At 42.3% G+C, this 15,266-nt stretch overlaps 1 protein-coding gene across 1 annotated transcript in view; it reads left to right on the forward strand.

Annotated features, from left to right (window-relative positions):
• The first annotated feature begins 1,754 nt into the window (after positions 1–1,754).
• ptprz1a (protein tyrosine phosphatase receptor type Z1a) overlaps positions 1,755–15,266 on the forward strand; it is a 113,608-nt gene continuing 100,096 nt past the window's right edge. The window contains exon 1 of the mRNA XM_083973425.1: positions 1,755–1,954. Within this exon, the coding sequence (XP_083829551.1) occupies positions 1,894–1,954 (61 nt within the window). The 5' untranslated portion in view covers positions 1,755–1,893. The remainder of the gene's footprint in view (positions 1,955–15,266) is intronic.

Here is a 15,266-nt window from a genome sequence, read left to right on the forward strand (position 1 = left end):
TCCCTGCACAGCCACAGTTCCTCAGGTGCAGGTGGGTAGCAGGAGTGCGTCAAATCAATAGAAAAAGACGGCCACCGCACACTGATAAGACTCTGCTGATATACTTTTATTATGAACAACGCGTTTCGCTTTCAGCGTCGTCTTCTGAAAGCGAAACGCGTTGTTCATAATAAAAGTATATGAGCAGAGTCTTATCAGTGTGCGGTGGCCGTCTTTTTCTATTGATTCAGTGATATAACTGTTGTTCTCATTCATTCACGTTTAGGCTGTTTCCACAGACTGGTGCAAAACTGACTCATTGTTTCATTTTTCAGCTCTGTTTTGTTTTTACACACGTTTGTTTTTTCTCTGCTCCAGTGTTAGCTTAGCATTAGTCATTAGCCTGGTGGTCCCTCACTTTATTGTGTCCTCCAGAAACAACTTCTGTTGTTGTGTTGGGAGTTTTTGTGAGTTGAACCTGAACTGAAAATTGTTCCTGTCAGCGACGTTTCAGTTTCCATCAAACACCGAAAATACATAAAACCAAAACTGACCTGTTTCCCCAAATATCTGAGGAGTGGACGTCTGTCACCGCTAACTCCAAGTTACCACGGAGACAGGAATTAGATGGATCCATAACAGTAGGCTACTGTACCTATTAAAACCTGCTCAAATAAATAAATAAGTAAAAGTTTAAAGTTTAAATGAGTTAAAGTGACAACACAGTGAGAGTAGGAACAGACACAGTGTGTAATTACAAGCTGAATTAAATAAACATGTCTTCAGATCAAATTAACACACACACACACACACACACACACACACACACACACACACACACACACACACACACACACACACACACACACACACACACACACACACACACACACACACACACACACACACACACACACACACACAGGCTGGATTACTGTACCAACCACACACAGCAGCCTCAGTCCCACAGGGTTAATTAGTCGGTGGTTATTATTATTACTGATGTAAATGACTTGAAGTCGACTCCTGTGTTGGACTCTGAACTTTAAAACCTTTAATCTCAGTTCCTGTTGTAACATGATGATGTGATATTAGTTCATTTATTCACTAATATATTTGAATTGAATCAGCTTTTAATAACCAGACAGGATCATGGGACTATAATCAGGTTTATAGAGTCAGACTTTCTTTCATCTCTTGTTTATTTATTTAGGCCAATTTATTGTTGTCGCTTCTCCTTATTTCTATTTTTTATTATTATTTCCTTTTCATATTTATTTCCCTTAGTTCATCCCTGCTTTCATCTTTTCTTAATTTTTTCAGTTTCCATCAAGTTTTACTTTTATTTATTTATTTATTTTTTAATTTCTTTTGTTTATCTGCTTCCTGTTTTCACCTTTTCTTCTTCCATGCTTCCTTTTCCATTTCCTCTTCCTTACTCATTTTTATTCCTTTTTCCTCCAAACTTCATATTCTACTTAGCCTAGGCTACCTCTTGCATTCATAACAAAAGGAAATAGATTCAATAAATTAAACTGAATCAGTGTGAACTTTACTGTTTTCATGTATTATCAGTGTGTGTTTGAGTGCGTGTGAGTGTGTGTGACAGTGTGTGTGTGTAGTGGAGGAAGTGCGGCCGCCCGGTGTGGCTGCGGGCTGTGGGCGGTGCACAGCTCCAGTCTGGCGGCTGCAGCTCAGTCTGTCAGTCGGTGTGGAGGAGCGCGGACGGAGCGGAGCGGAGCCCCGTGGGATCTGGAGCTGTTCACCGACCGAGACCGAGCGACCGAGCGACCGGGAGGGAGGAGGAGCAGGAGCAGGAGGAGCATGGAGCAGTGAGGGCAGAGAGAGGGTCGACCCAACGGGACCATCACTTTGATTCTTTATCCACTGAATCTGCGAGATTTCCCCCCCAACATGGAGCCCACGGGCCGCCTGCTGCGGCTGGCCGCGCTGCTCAGCCTCATCCAGCACCAAGGTAAGGAAGGCTGCTGTCTGTCACTCCCTCCCTTTAAACACTCTGCTGCCTGCTTTTGTGTTTTCATTTATCTATTTTTTGTTAGTTTGTTTTTATTCCTACAACTTGCTGCACCAACTTTGCTGCAGGTGAATGAACTGGAGCAGTTTGATTCAGAAACATTCAAATCTGAAGCTGTTTTGTGCGTAACGCGTCGTGCGTCTTTTTGGAAACATGAAAGGAAATGAATGCACAGGGCAAGGCAAGGCAATTTTATTTGTATAGCCCCTTTTTTACAAACAGTTTGTCTCAGAGGGCTTTACATGGCATCGTAACAACATCCTCTGTCCTTAGACCCTCACATCGACTGAGGAAAAACTCCATAGAAAACCCTTTTAACAGGGAAAAATCTGAGAAACCTCAGGGTGAGCAACAACAAGAGATAGGATCTAGTTTTTTTTGTTTTTGTTAGTTTGTTTTAGATGAAATAAATCCGGATGAGTTGAGTTGAGTTGAGTGTGTTTCAGACCCACAGATTGAAACGTTGCGGGTCGCAGGGCGTCACACTGTATCGTCTCCAAACTGGAGCTGTCAACCATGAAAAGAGGAGGTTGGACACGGTGCTCTGACTCGGTTATTAGGAGTGTCATGAAGCTCCATATCTGGCACAACAACAGCACTACTACTAATCCTATAAAGCACAGGGAGCCGGTGGTGGTGGTATACAGTAGTAGGCTATAGAGGCCTGAATGGACATCTGTTTTATTTCCCACCCTGGAGCAGTTTAATAGAAATGTACAGAGAGAGAGAGAGAGGAGTCGATGGGACTGAACTCTGGACTCCTGATGGGATGTTGATGGGAGTTAGATCAGTGCTGTTTGAGTTGGTTTGAGGTCAGAGTTTGTGTTGTGTTGACAGAAATGAAGGGATGCAGGTTTAAAGACATTAATATAATGTCTGAGGTTGTGTTTTTACCTTCTAGTTGACCGGACCAATCAGCAGCCTCTTTACTGTTTGACAATCTGAGCTGCTGAAACTATGAATCAATTAAAAAGCTGGTTTGATAATCAAGCAAAAGTACCTTACTGCTGCTTTTCCATAACTCATAAATAGATGTTAAATTGATAAAGTAGGCTAAATCATCATTTGCTGCAACCCTTTTGCAGAGTTTTTGTTAAGGATATTGTTGGTGTGATGAAATGAATATTAGGCTACTGTAAGAAACATATAAACATGTTGGTGGGAGTTGGATCAGTGTTGATGGTGTATTTTGAGTTGGTTTCAGGTCAGAGTTTGACAGAAATGAAGGGATGCAGCTTTAAAGACATATTGTGTTTTTACCTTCTAGTTGACCGGACCAATCAGCAGCCTCTTTACTGTTTGACAATCTGAACTGCTGAAACTATGAATCAATTAAAAAGCTGGTTTGATAATCAAGCAAAAGTAGCCTACCTTACTGCTGCTTTTCCATAACTCATAATTAGATGTTAAATTGATAAAGTAAATCATCATTAGTTGCAACCATTTTGCAGAGTTTTTGTTGAGGATATTGTTGGTGTGATGAAATGAATGAATATTACTGTGAGAAACATAAACAAGTCTTATCTACAACAGAAGAAGCCAGAGCTCTCAGATATTAAATGTTTGAGCACAAACATTCAAACTGTCTGCACGGAGTTGAAACTGCAAAAAAAAAAAAAAAAATCAAAGAATAAGTGAATAAAAATCTGAATCTGAGCAACGATTTGATCTCAGCTCTCAGTTTCAGTTCTTGGCTCTTTTTGATGCACATTTCAGACGCTGCCAGAAAAATATTTGTCTGTAGTTTTGGTAACCATCAGCTCTGTGGCTGAACCTGCTCGATCATGGCAGGAAAAGCTACAAGCTGTGCTCGCATAGAAGGAGATAAATAGAAAGTAAAACTAGGCACTTGATTAGGGGCTACTGATATCAGTGATTGATAGAAGGGTAAATGATTGAAATTCAGTAACGTGGATGTTTAGCTCCCTGTTGTTGATGTAGCTTTAAAGGAATACATAGTTTTAACTTGAAATACATAGTTTTGTTGCTATTTACATGTTGTAGGCTAGTCTTGGTTTAGCTTATCTAATCATGGTAGCCTTAACGTGGCTAACCGCTAATGTTGATGGTCCATCATGTTGGCTAGCTGTGACCTGTTTCTGTTTTTTTTTGGGTGTTGGTTGTGTTGGAGTTGTGTTAAAGCTAAGCTACTGTAGAGTTTTGCTATTGTTAGGCTACTATAGCATTAGCAGCTGTTTAGCTACTCACCAGTCTTTCCAACTCCTTTGATGTGAACTGGTCGCTACAGTGACTCGCTATCAGGACGGACAACACAGTCTGTGTCAGGCGTAAAAAAACCGAACTGAACCCACAATGCAGATCACTACTGGGACGGGGATAGCTAGTTGGCATGCTAACCTCTGCAGAAGGAAATAAGTGATTGGAAAAGGCTGGTTTGCAGGTGTAGACAGCTGTCTAAAGTTTGATGCTGAACTTGCAAAGTTTCATCAAGTCTGGTTGGTACATGCTAACATTATCCATGTAGCATTAGCAAAACCTACAAACAGCTTCTTTAATAGAGACTATTTTGATACAGATAGTACTACTACTACTACTACTACTTTGTTTTGCTTCTGAATCATTGATTTACTTTTCAGTAAATATGTGCAGTTTATTATTTATTGCTTTTTTTTCCTGCATTTTTAAAAGTGAGCTCATAATTCTGCTACTTGGGTGCTAATCATTAGCTACATTTTAGGCGTTAAAAGAATCAATCAGAGAAGCAGTCGTGACACGTTACGTCATGTTTTGAAACAATTCCAATTAAAGGTCAGGTTTAAAGCTCTTGTTCATTATTGAAGGGAAACAAACAGCCGATAATGATCTTGTTCAGCTCCCCTCTCACTCTTTCAGCGTCTTTTTTGGTCTCTTCCTCTTCGTCTTCCTCTGCCGTGACCAGCACGCGTTCAGGTAAAGGAGGGAGGAAACCTCAGGTAGCCTACAGAGGGAACAGCAGGGGGCGCTGTGTCAATGACAGGAGATATTCAACCTGTTAAAAGTTCATATGACGTTAAAATGAGTTTGAAACTATCAGTGTTGCTTTAAATTCATGATTTTTATGAAAAAGTAGAAACATTATTCACGTGTCTTGTGCGTCAGTTTACCTAAATACACATCTTTCCCTTCTTATAAATGGCCATAAATTGCAGTCGCTTGGGTTTGACCTGTCACAATTATTACATCATCGCCTGATTGCAATTATTTTGCATAATCTGTCAGATGTCATGTTTCCATCACTATTTCCTTGTTGTTTTCCACTGTTTTAGGTTCGTCTGGTCTTCTTTTAATGACATCATCATGTTGCGCCCCCTTCCTGACCTTCTTCTATGGTTTAATGCCACACGAGTGGAGCTACAAACTGTTTTTTTTTGGGGGGGGGGGCTGCTTCATTTCTAATATTTGATGAGCATCTATTGACATTAGCATCATGGACGTAGCTGCAAAGCCAATAAATGGTTCTTCTTCTTCTTCAGGTGTGAGTATTATGAGTATTATGGAACAACACAGGCATTTTTATTAACTCAAGAGAGTGCCTTGTGTGTTTTTCTTTGTTTTTCCACATCCCTTGGATCCCTCTCCAAAGACCACCTCTAGTTTTGAGAAAGGAGTCCATGTAGCGCTCCTTGTTTTGAACATGTTATTGTACAATGTTTAGTCTTATACATTAATAATGGCATAAAATTACCAGAAAAAGACAATTAAATCGCCAATTGCAATTATTTATTTGGCAATTAATCGTCAACTAAACGTTCGTGGTTCTTCTGACCACACACTGAGCATTGGTGTCGGTGGTGACGGGTCAGAGTTCAGTTCAGCAGTTTGGAGAAGTCAGTGGATATGATGAATCAGGATTTGTCTGGGTTGAGGGTTTTCCAGCTCTTATCCTCTGGTTTGCCCCCCATAACTACCCCCTCCTGCCCCTCCCTCCCTGGTTGTACGGTGTGGTAGCAGCGTGCCAGAGAGGACACTGATCTGCTTGGCTGAATCTTTTTTTTTTTTTTTTTTTTTGGGTGGGGGAGAGTCGTGAAACAAAGATTAGGGGGGTGGGAGGTGTGCGAGGGGGGGTGTTGGCCAGTCGAAGCCGCCAGCTTTAGCTTCAGCTGAAGGGATGTGAAACCTTTTGTGGCCAGGCCAGCGAGCCTGGATCTGTGCTGGACGGTTCGGTACCTGCTGCTGCAGAAAGACTCCGGGCTCCCTCGCTGCTGCTGCTGCTGCTGAGGCACGCCTCCTCCTCCCTTTTCTTTTTTTTTTGTTTTTTTTTTTAAAGCAGAAGTAAGCAGAATATTTGTGTTAATATAAGTCTTAAATAGTTATATCTTCCGACAGCAATCACTTCTATAGAGTGTTTGGTCTGAAACACGGGTCTGTCAGTCACTCTGCTCTGCTCTGAGCCGAGGAGAAAACTTTCCTTGTATCCTACAACCTTTATCCAATGAGGAGAGAGAACGGCATAAAGGGGCAGTCCTCTCTGTGTGTGCAGCCAAGGGATGCGCGTGAATGTGGTGACGTAGGGACGAGGGCGGGGACTGCTAACTCCATCGGCTGACAGGAAGTTAGACAAAACCACCGGATCGCTTATTTCTGCTTTAATACGTTGTTAGATGCTATTACTAGTAATCAAATCAGCAATAATAACCTAATACAAGTATCCAGTGGGATGATAAAAGTAATAATAATGATAAAGTATTGTGTTTGTATTGTTTGTTAAGTGGACGTTTGTGTTTTTATTGGGTGGCAAAGCAGTTTCCCCTTGGGGATCAATAAAGTTTTCTAATTCTAATAATTCTAATTCTAAAGGAAAAAAAACACGAACAGCTATTACACCAAATTTAAAGTAAACTAACTTATTATCGATTAGCAAATTGTTAAAAATAAATAAGTAATAACATAAAAAAAAAAATTAAAAAAAATTGGAGAAACAAAAAAACAGGAAGAAAAAAACTAAAACAAAACACACATTCATACTCATACACACCCCACACTCACGCACACAAAAAGAATACACAATGCCGAGTTCCTTTTCCTCCCTTTTCATTTGGCCTTTTTTATTTTTTTATTTAAATAAAGCTTTGATGAAATGTTGCAGCATAAAAAGAAGAAGGAGGAGGAGGAGGAGGAGGAGGAGGAGGAGGGGGATGCCAGCACAGGAATGGTTAAAACCTCGACACCATCTGCCCCTTCTTCCCCAAAAGATATTTGTGAATGGGCAGTGCCAGCCGCCGCCGTGCCCTCGCCGCGCCCTCGCCGCGCTCCGTCTGACTCTTGTTGTCTAACAGTGGAGAGCGTGGACAGATGGCCGTCACAGTCAGACAGTCTGTCAGTCAAACAACACGCGGATGCGGGAGGGAGGTGGCGGTCCACCTCCACAGACGCCGAGACGCTCTGATCCGTTTCACCGCGAGGGTTTTTGTCACCCCGCGGATCGGAAACCTGTGTTAGTTAGTGGAGGACGCTCCTCATGTTCGTCCTGGTTGAACAGAAACGACCTCGTAGAACTGGACATGAACCAAGCGCAGTTGTTGTGATTTTTTTGAGCTTCTCTTCCGATTGGCTGACTGTTTTCTGACTAATCCGATAAAATATAGAGTAGATTTCAGGTAAATAACTTCATTTCCTGACGGATGAAAAGATTCAGAGAGAGTCTGACAGATATTTCTGTAAAGCTCCACCTTTGTCTGTCTTTTATTTTTGAAGGGTTGATTCATGAGAAGATCTAAAAACCATCTCAGTATAGGTTTCCATCTCCTCTCTCTTTCAGCTTCTCTCTGGAGCTCTAGAAACAACAGGTTGGTGTCAGCCAATCAGAAGAGAGGAGGAGGCTCTGAGTCTCTCTTCTGATTGGCTGACTGTTTTCTAAAATGATCCAATAAAAAAAAATAGAGCAGATTTCAGAATAAAACACTCAGAGAAACAAAATCCTGCAAGTTGTTGGATGGTGTTGTCCAGGTGGTGAGGGGGCGGGGCTTTGTTGTGACATCACAAAGTGACAGGAAGTCCTGACGGCTGGTTTTAAGGCTCAGTTTCTGAATACAGGCTGTGTGCATTTCTCTGTGGACTGAGGCTTTGATACTTTCACAGTATTAATATAGAACCTAGAGCTGCTTTATAATCACACTACACATGGACATCTACCTTTATACTGTATGGAGCTTTAACACAAACATCTACCTTTATACTGTATGGAGCTTTAATACAAACATCTACCTTTATACTGTATGGAGCTTTAACACAAACATCTACCTTTATACCGTATGGAGCTTTAACACAAACATCTACCTTTATACCGTATGGAGCTTTAACACAAACATCTACCTTTATACCGTATGGAGCTTTAACACAAACATCTACCTTTATACTGTATGGAGCTTTAACACAAACATCTACCTTTATACTGTATGGAGCTTTAACACAAACATCTACCTTTATACTGTATGGAGCTTTAACACAAACATCTACCTTTATACTGTATGGAGCTTTAACACAAACATCTACCTTTATACTGTATGGAGCTTTAATAGAAACTTTAATAATACACTTTGACTGTTGGGTTTGGTTACAGATGAGATTATTCCTCATTAATTAAACTCTCTTTAAAGTAATAAAAAGTAATTTTAATTTATCGTCACAGAGCGTTTCCTAATACCTGGATCATCACAGAAGCAAATAATAATGCAAATCGTATCAGCGACTGAATCTTAAGTGTGAACATCTTTCTGATTATAATTCAAATTATTCTGGCAATTATGTGCTTCCGTAGAGCAAAAGACAAGTGAATGCATCGCTGGAGACAAACAAACAGGAGCTGGGACTTTTTTTTTTAAATTTTAATTCTTGTGACGATACAATGAGTGAATTTCAATATCTGCACGGAGATCATTTGATACACAGGAAGTTTTTTTTTCATTGTTGTTACAAAGTTGTTGAAGAGTTTGAACACGTCTCGCTCCGATTTGATTCAGTTCGACTTTATATAAATCGAGGATTAAATACAGTTTAAAGCCTCATTTAGATTCAGGTTGAAAAGGAAAAGACACAAACAGGATCGTGACCTCAGACGACCCCCTTCCTCATTCACCCGTTCCTTCTTCTCCTCCTCCTCTACCTCTATTCATGTCTTTATTTCCTCCCCTGTTTCCCACCACCGTAGCTAGTCGGTCTCTCTCTCGTCTCCTTCTCTCGTCGTCATCCCTCCATCTTCGTCCAAAAAGGAGAAGGAGGAGAAGGAGGAGGAGGAGGTGGAGGAGAGAAAAGAAGCAGATTTCCAGTCATGGCAGCCGGGGGTATTTGATGACCAGATTAGTGGGTATTAGGCTCAACAGCATTCACTCAGGCATACACAGGAGGCCGCTGGTTTGAATCCTCCAGAGTCCAGCAGAGCCCCCTTTCTCTCCTCCTCCTCCTCCTCCTCCTCCTCGGTGCTGGCCCTCACCCTCGCCCTCGCCCTCGCCCGACTGAATAATGCGGCGCCGGGGGTTACGTACGTAGGTCGAGGCCCCCGCGACCATCGACCATCCGTTCTGCGCCTCCCTGGGCCCGGTGAATTATGCTGTCAGAGGGGAGATTTGTTTTGTAACAGTAAGGAAAAGGAGGAGGAGGAGGAGGAGGAGGAGGAGGAGGTGTAAAGGAGGGGAAGAGGGGTGTAAGGGTGGGGTGCAAAGCAACAGAGAAAAGAAGAGAGGGTGAGGGTGAGGGGGGAAGGTTTGGGACGAGGAGGAGGAGGAGGAGGAGGAGGATAAAGGGGCGAAGCATTTAACCATCGGATGATCCTTCAATTTGTACCACATCCATGATCCCTGGACAAAATTTAGACATCAGTTACTCCCAAAATATTTGTGATACTACATAGGCTATCCACCACTTTCTGGAGAATGCCGCTGGGTGTCGCCATGACACTCCATTCCACCGTTATTGTTGATAGCCATTGGCCGTGATGACTTTATTTATAATCATCACGTAATTTTAATGAGAACAATACGGACAAGTTTTTAGCTAGGCTATGTCACATTTTCACGTCACTATATCACCGTTGCGACTACTCTGATGTTTATGAAGTCTATAAAACAAATTGTTGAACAAACATTTTAGATTAGCTGGGCTAACCGTTAGCTGTTAGCCGTTAACAGTGTCAATAAACAATAACTCAAAGTACGGCCCTTGAAAAAAATATTCTTTCCAGCAGATATCCTAGTTACAACATGACTGAGCTAACTGGAGTAGTTTCATGTCGTGTCCAACAACGGGAGGGTTTTAACAGCTGAGCTAATGTCCTGATGTTGGTTTGCTGCTGCTGTTAGCTTAGCTGTCAGCAGCAGCAAAGCTAACAACTACGATAATAACCATGATTAATTACAAAAACGTGCGCACAGAAATAGTAATGTTTGTTCAATAATTCGTTTTTATAGACTTAACAAACATCAGGTTTAGTCAAAACGGTTTTGGCAATCCAGAGCCCCCACATTTGGTGCCTACACCGGTGGCTAACGCTACCAGTTAGCCGCTCGCTAGAATGCTACTAAAACCGCGACTTCCGTTGTGGTGTGACGCAATGGATCATGGGAAAATAAAGTGGTGGATAGGGCTGGGTTTTGACATGGGTTTCAAAGTTTTTAACCCCTTCCTGGCCAGCTGTTTTTGCTGCAAAAACACAAAATTTCTATGGGGCTCTATGGGGTTTATGGCTGGTGACAGTAGGCTATTTTAGTGATAAAAATGAAAACGATAATTTTGGATTTTGCTTTATCCATTGTTCAGATTTCAGCTCTGGAAATTAGTGCATATTTCATTAGTGCCTCATTTACATATTTAAACATAAAATTTGACAAAACTTGTAATACAAAAAATATTTGTCTTAAAGTGAGTACTGAACTTGGGAAGTTTCATGGTGATATCTGTTAGTTAAAATTTTTACTTTATTTTTACATTAAAAAACCCATTGGACATTTTTGTCCCCTTGAAGGGTCATGGGTGTGGTAAAAATTCATCATTACGGGTCAAAAAATTGGACTTTCATTCAGAAATTCGGGACATCCAGAGTTTACCCAAAGATACACCTCCTTGCCAAAAATCAAGCCCCAGTGACCTTTCATCTGACCGTGGGGAGTTGGGAAAGTGTGAGCGGTGGGTGAGGGGGAAGGTTTGGGAGGAGGAGGAGGAGGAGGAGGAGGAGGAGGAGGAGGAGGAGGAGGAGGAGGGGGAAGCATTTAAGCGTGACGCACGATGGCACTGCGATTTGTCCCAGTGGCGGCGGCGGTGGCGAGGAGGAGAGGACGCTGTCACACTGTGAAGCTGGAGCAGAAGTGTGGGAGCGCAGTGTGTGTGAGGAGGGGGTGACACACACACACACACACACACACACACACACACACACACACACACACACACACACACACACACAGACACACACACACACACACACACACACAGACACACACACACACACACACACACATTCCTCCTCCTGGAGGTTGGAGGCCTCACAGAGCGATGGAGCGCAGGTTAAGCAGCACTCCTGCCTTCATTAGTCTTCGTTAACATCCCCAGCGTCGTCGAACCCCCGACCCCCCCCCCCCCCCCCCCCCCCCCCCCCCCCTCAACGACACCCCAACACACACACACACACACACACACCTCCTCCTCACTGTGTGTCTCCCATCTCCGTTCTCAGGCCTCTGGTCCTTCGCACACTGTAAAAAACACAACCGTTGTAACAAGTTGAAAACTAAAACGAGTGAAAGTTCAACATTGTTTTTATTCAACGAAAAAGTAGTCAAATATTGAAGCAGCAGCTATGAAGTCTGAAAATGAAAGTTTTTTAGTTAACTCATGAATTACACCTCGTCCTGACATACAGCGAGCAAGCGAAGCGGCAACGAAAACTCGCGCGAAGGTGACGATTTTGTCGCGAGTAGCCTATATTCTATTGGTTCAGAATCCAAACCAATCAAATTATCGAGGGACGTACACAAACTTGCGGCGCTATTCTGAGATTCCTGGCATTTCCTGGTTGCCGTTTTTCACATCTTTGAGTGTTTTTTCCTCCTCTCTCTGCTAACTAGCTCGTCAACAGAAAGCAGCATGTACTTATCAACCAATAAAAAGTGTTTAGGGGGCGGGACACCGCCGCGAAATGTCGTCCAGATAGAGACAACGCGAGCGATAATTTCAACCAACGATGAAAGAAATATCTGTTTTTCGTGAAAGAAAATAGAGCAGATTTCAGAATAAAACACCCATAGGAACCAAATCCTACAAATTGTTGGATGGTGGTGGGCGGAGCTTTGAGTGACTGCTTAGTTGTGACATCACAAAGTGACAGGAAGTCCTGACGGCTGGTTTTGTATTTCTGAATACAGGCTGTGTGCATTTCTCTGTGGACTGAGGCTTTGATACTTTCACAGTATTAATATAGAACCTAGAGCTGCTTTATAATCACACTACACATGGACATCTACCTTTATACTGTATGGAGCTTTAATACAAACATCTACCTTTATACTGTATGGAGCTTTAACACAAACATCTACCTTTATACTGTATGGAGCTTTAACACAAACATCTAAGTTTAAATTTGTTACGACTGAGATTTTTTTGCAGTGCATTTCTTCGTGGGGGTGATTTTCTCTCTCGCTCTCTTTCTCTCTTGTTTCTTTTTTTTCCTTTTCTCTCTCCTCAGCTCTTAATCTCTCATTTTTTCTCGTCCATTCACTTCTTCTCTTCTCCTTCTCCTTCTCCTTCTTCTCCTTCTGCTGCTGAACATCCTCCATCACCCTGTTGTCCCACTTTTTTCCCCCTTTTCAGAGCCTCATGCCTTCATCCTTCTACTGTCCGCCCCCCTCCTCCTCCTCCTCCTTAACGTTCTTTTAATCCTCCTCCTCCTCCTCCTCATTTGTCTCCCCTCTCTCGTTTCTGGGCGGGTGAGGGATGAGCGTTTTTTGTTTTTTTGGAGGCTGGTGGTTCGACGACCATCTTGTCTCTGCTGGTGTCCTCCTGGCGCTCTGCCCATCACCTCCTCCTCTTCCTCCTCACTGCAAAAACTCAAATATCTTACTAAGAATATTTGTCTTATTTCTAGTCAAAACAAATCTCATTCTACTTAAAATAAGAAACATCACATTAAAAAGTAGCTTGTTTTTAGACACTTTTTTTTACTTCTTTCAAGCCTATTTTCACTTGAAATAAGTAGAAAAATCTGACAGTGGAGCAAGTTTTTCTTTCTTATTACAAGCACAAAAAACTTGTTTTCACTGGCAGATTTTTCTACTTATTGTGAAAATGAAAATGATCTAAAAACAAGTAAATTTTTAGGTGATGAGTCTTATTTTAAGTGGAAATTACATTTCAGTTTTTGCAGTGTAAATGTCAGTGTTGATGCGATTATTACAAGCACAAAAAACTTGCTTTCACTGGCAGATTTTTCTACTTATTTCAAGTGAAAATTAGTTTGAAACAAGTGAAATTTATCTAAAAACAAGTTCATTTTTAGGTGATGAGTCTTATTTTAAGTGGAAAGAGATTAGTTTTGACTAGAAATGAGACATTTTGACAAGAAATAAGACAAATATTCTTGGAAAGACTGCAGTGCTCCTCCTCCTCCTCCTCTTCCTCCACTGTAATGGATGACGGGGCAGATCCGGGTGGCCCACAGCGTCTCTCTGAAGGGTTTGGGGGGGGGGGTTTGGGGGTTTTTGGGGGGGCTCACTCATACCGTTGAGCCCGTTGCGGTGCAGAACAAGTGGAGCCCCTGTAGAGTAGCTGGTGGAGAGCCATTTGATTTGTCCTCCACTTTTCCTCTCCTCCTTGTTTCCAGCGAGTGTGTGGTCTCCCCCCACTTCGATCCGGGACGTTTCGATGGCTCTCCTCTCAATGTGGAGAAGGAGGAAAAAAAAAAAAAAAGGGCCAGCGATAAAAAGGCCTGCGTGGAGGACGCGAGGTCGGTCAAGCTTCTTCCTCGGAGTGAAAAAAGGCTCAGATTCGCTCCATTCATAGCAGTCGGGTGGAGGGATAGAGTAGAGAGGGATAGAGGGGGGGGGGTTTGTCTGAGCAGGTGAATGTGGAGAAGCTTTAGGCAGATGTTGCTGCACACAAAAGGATTCAATGGGCCTCAACAAGGCTTTTCAAGTATTTACAGAACATTTACATTTTTTACATTTCAGGCATTAGTCTGATCCTCTTATCCAGATCGGCCTCCATTGAGAGCAACGAGGGAGAATGAGCTTAAATTCCTCGATCGCCGTCGACGTTACAAGGAGGAGAGGGGTGGGGAGGGGAGGGGAGGTCGAGGCCGACGACACCGTGTCACAACGATAAAGAGAGAGGAGGTGAAGAAGGAGAAGAAAGAAAAAAAGAGCTGCAGCTTTAGGAGTGGTAGATTTCATGCAGCTTTAATTGACTTACAGAGCTTAAACCCACAGATTTCAGGTCGTAGGACGAGACATTTGGCCTCTGGTTCGGTCTCCAACACCATCAGTGCTGCTAATCCAAAGAGGGGGAAGCTCATTTCAACTCTTCAACTCCCCCCGCCCAACACTATGAATAAATGAACAAACTAATGAAACAATATCAGACTCGAACAAGAAATGTGACAATTACGTCAAAATGAAATGTATGATGGTGTCCAAGGCCGAGACCAAACCAATACGAGACCATTTACAAGACCATTACTGCAGTCCCAGTCCTCATAATAATCATGTGTCTTGATATTTACATTATTCCTCCTCAGCTACAAAGAAAAGATGATTTGATGTAAAATCTAAACCATATTTAAAGGGGACGTATTATAGAAATATCACTTTTTGAAGGCTTTTTAACAGATATTTAGGTCTTTGTCTTGTCTTCTGGCCTCCAAAATGTGAGAATTGACAAAATCCATGTGGTTTTACAAGCTGTTCCCTCAGTTGTCGGATAATGATGTAACTAGTTTTCGAATTTGCATAACCCCACCCCTATATGGGGACCGGTAGAAAGGGGCGGGGCAAGTAGTGGCTCATTTGCATTTAAAGGGACAGGCACTGAAACCAGCCGTTCTGAACAGGGCTGTTGTGAGAGGATGCAGAGGCTGAGATGTTTGATCCTTGTTGTATTCTGACTGAAACCTGTCTCAGATATGTCTTTAAGACACCGGGGAACTATTTTAATTTGTTGGAAAAGGGGACAGAATATGTCTCCTTTAATGTAAACAAAGTTTGGATTGAACAGAAGAACAGTCTCCCACTGTTCACACTGGTGACACCAAGTTGTTCACATGGTTACACAA

This window comes from Trachurus trachurus (genome assembly GCF_905171665.1).
Source record: "Trachurus trachurus genome assembly, chromosome: 6".
In the NCBI taxonomy this organism is placed as follows: domain Eukaryota; kingdom Metazoa; phylum Chordata; class Actinopteri; order Carangiformes; family Carangidae; genus Trachurus; species Trachurus trachurus.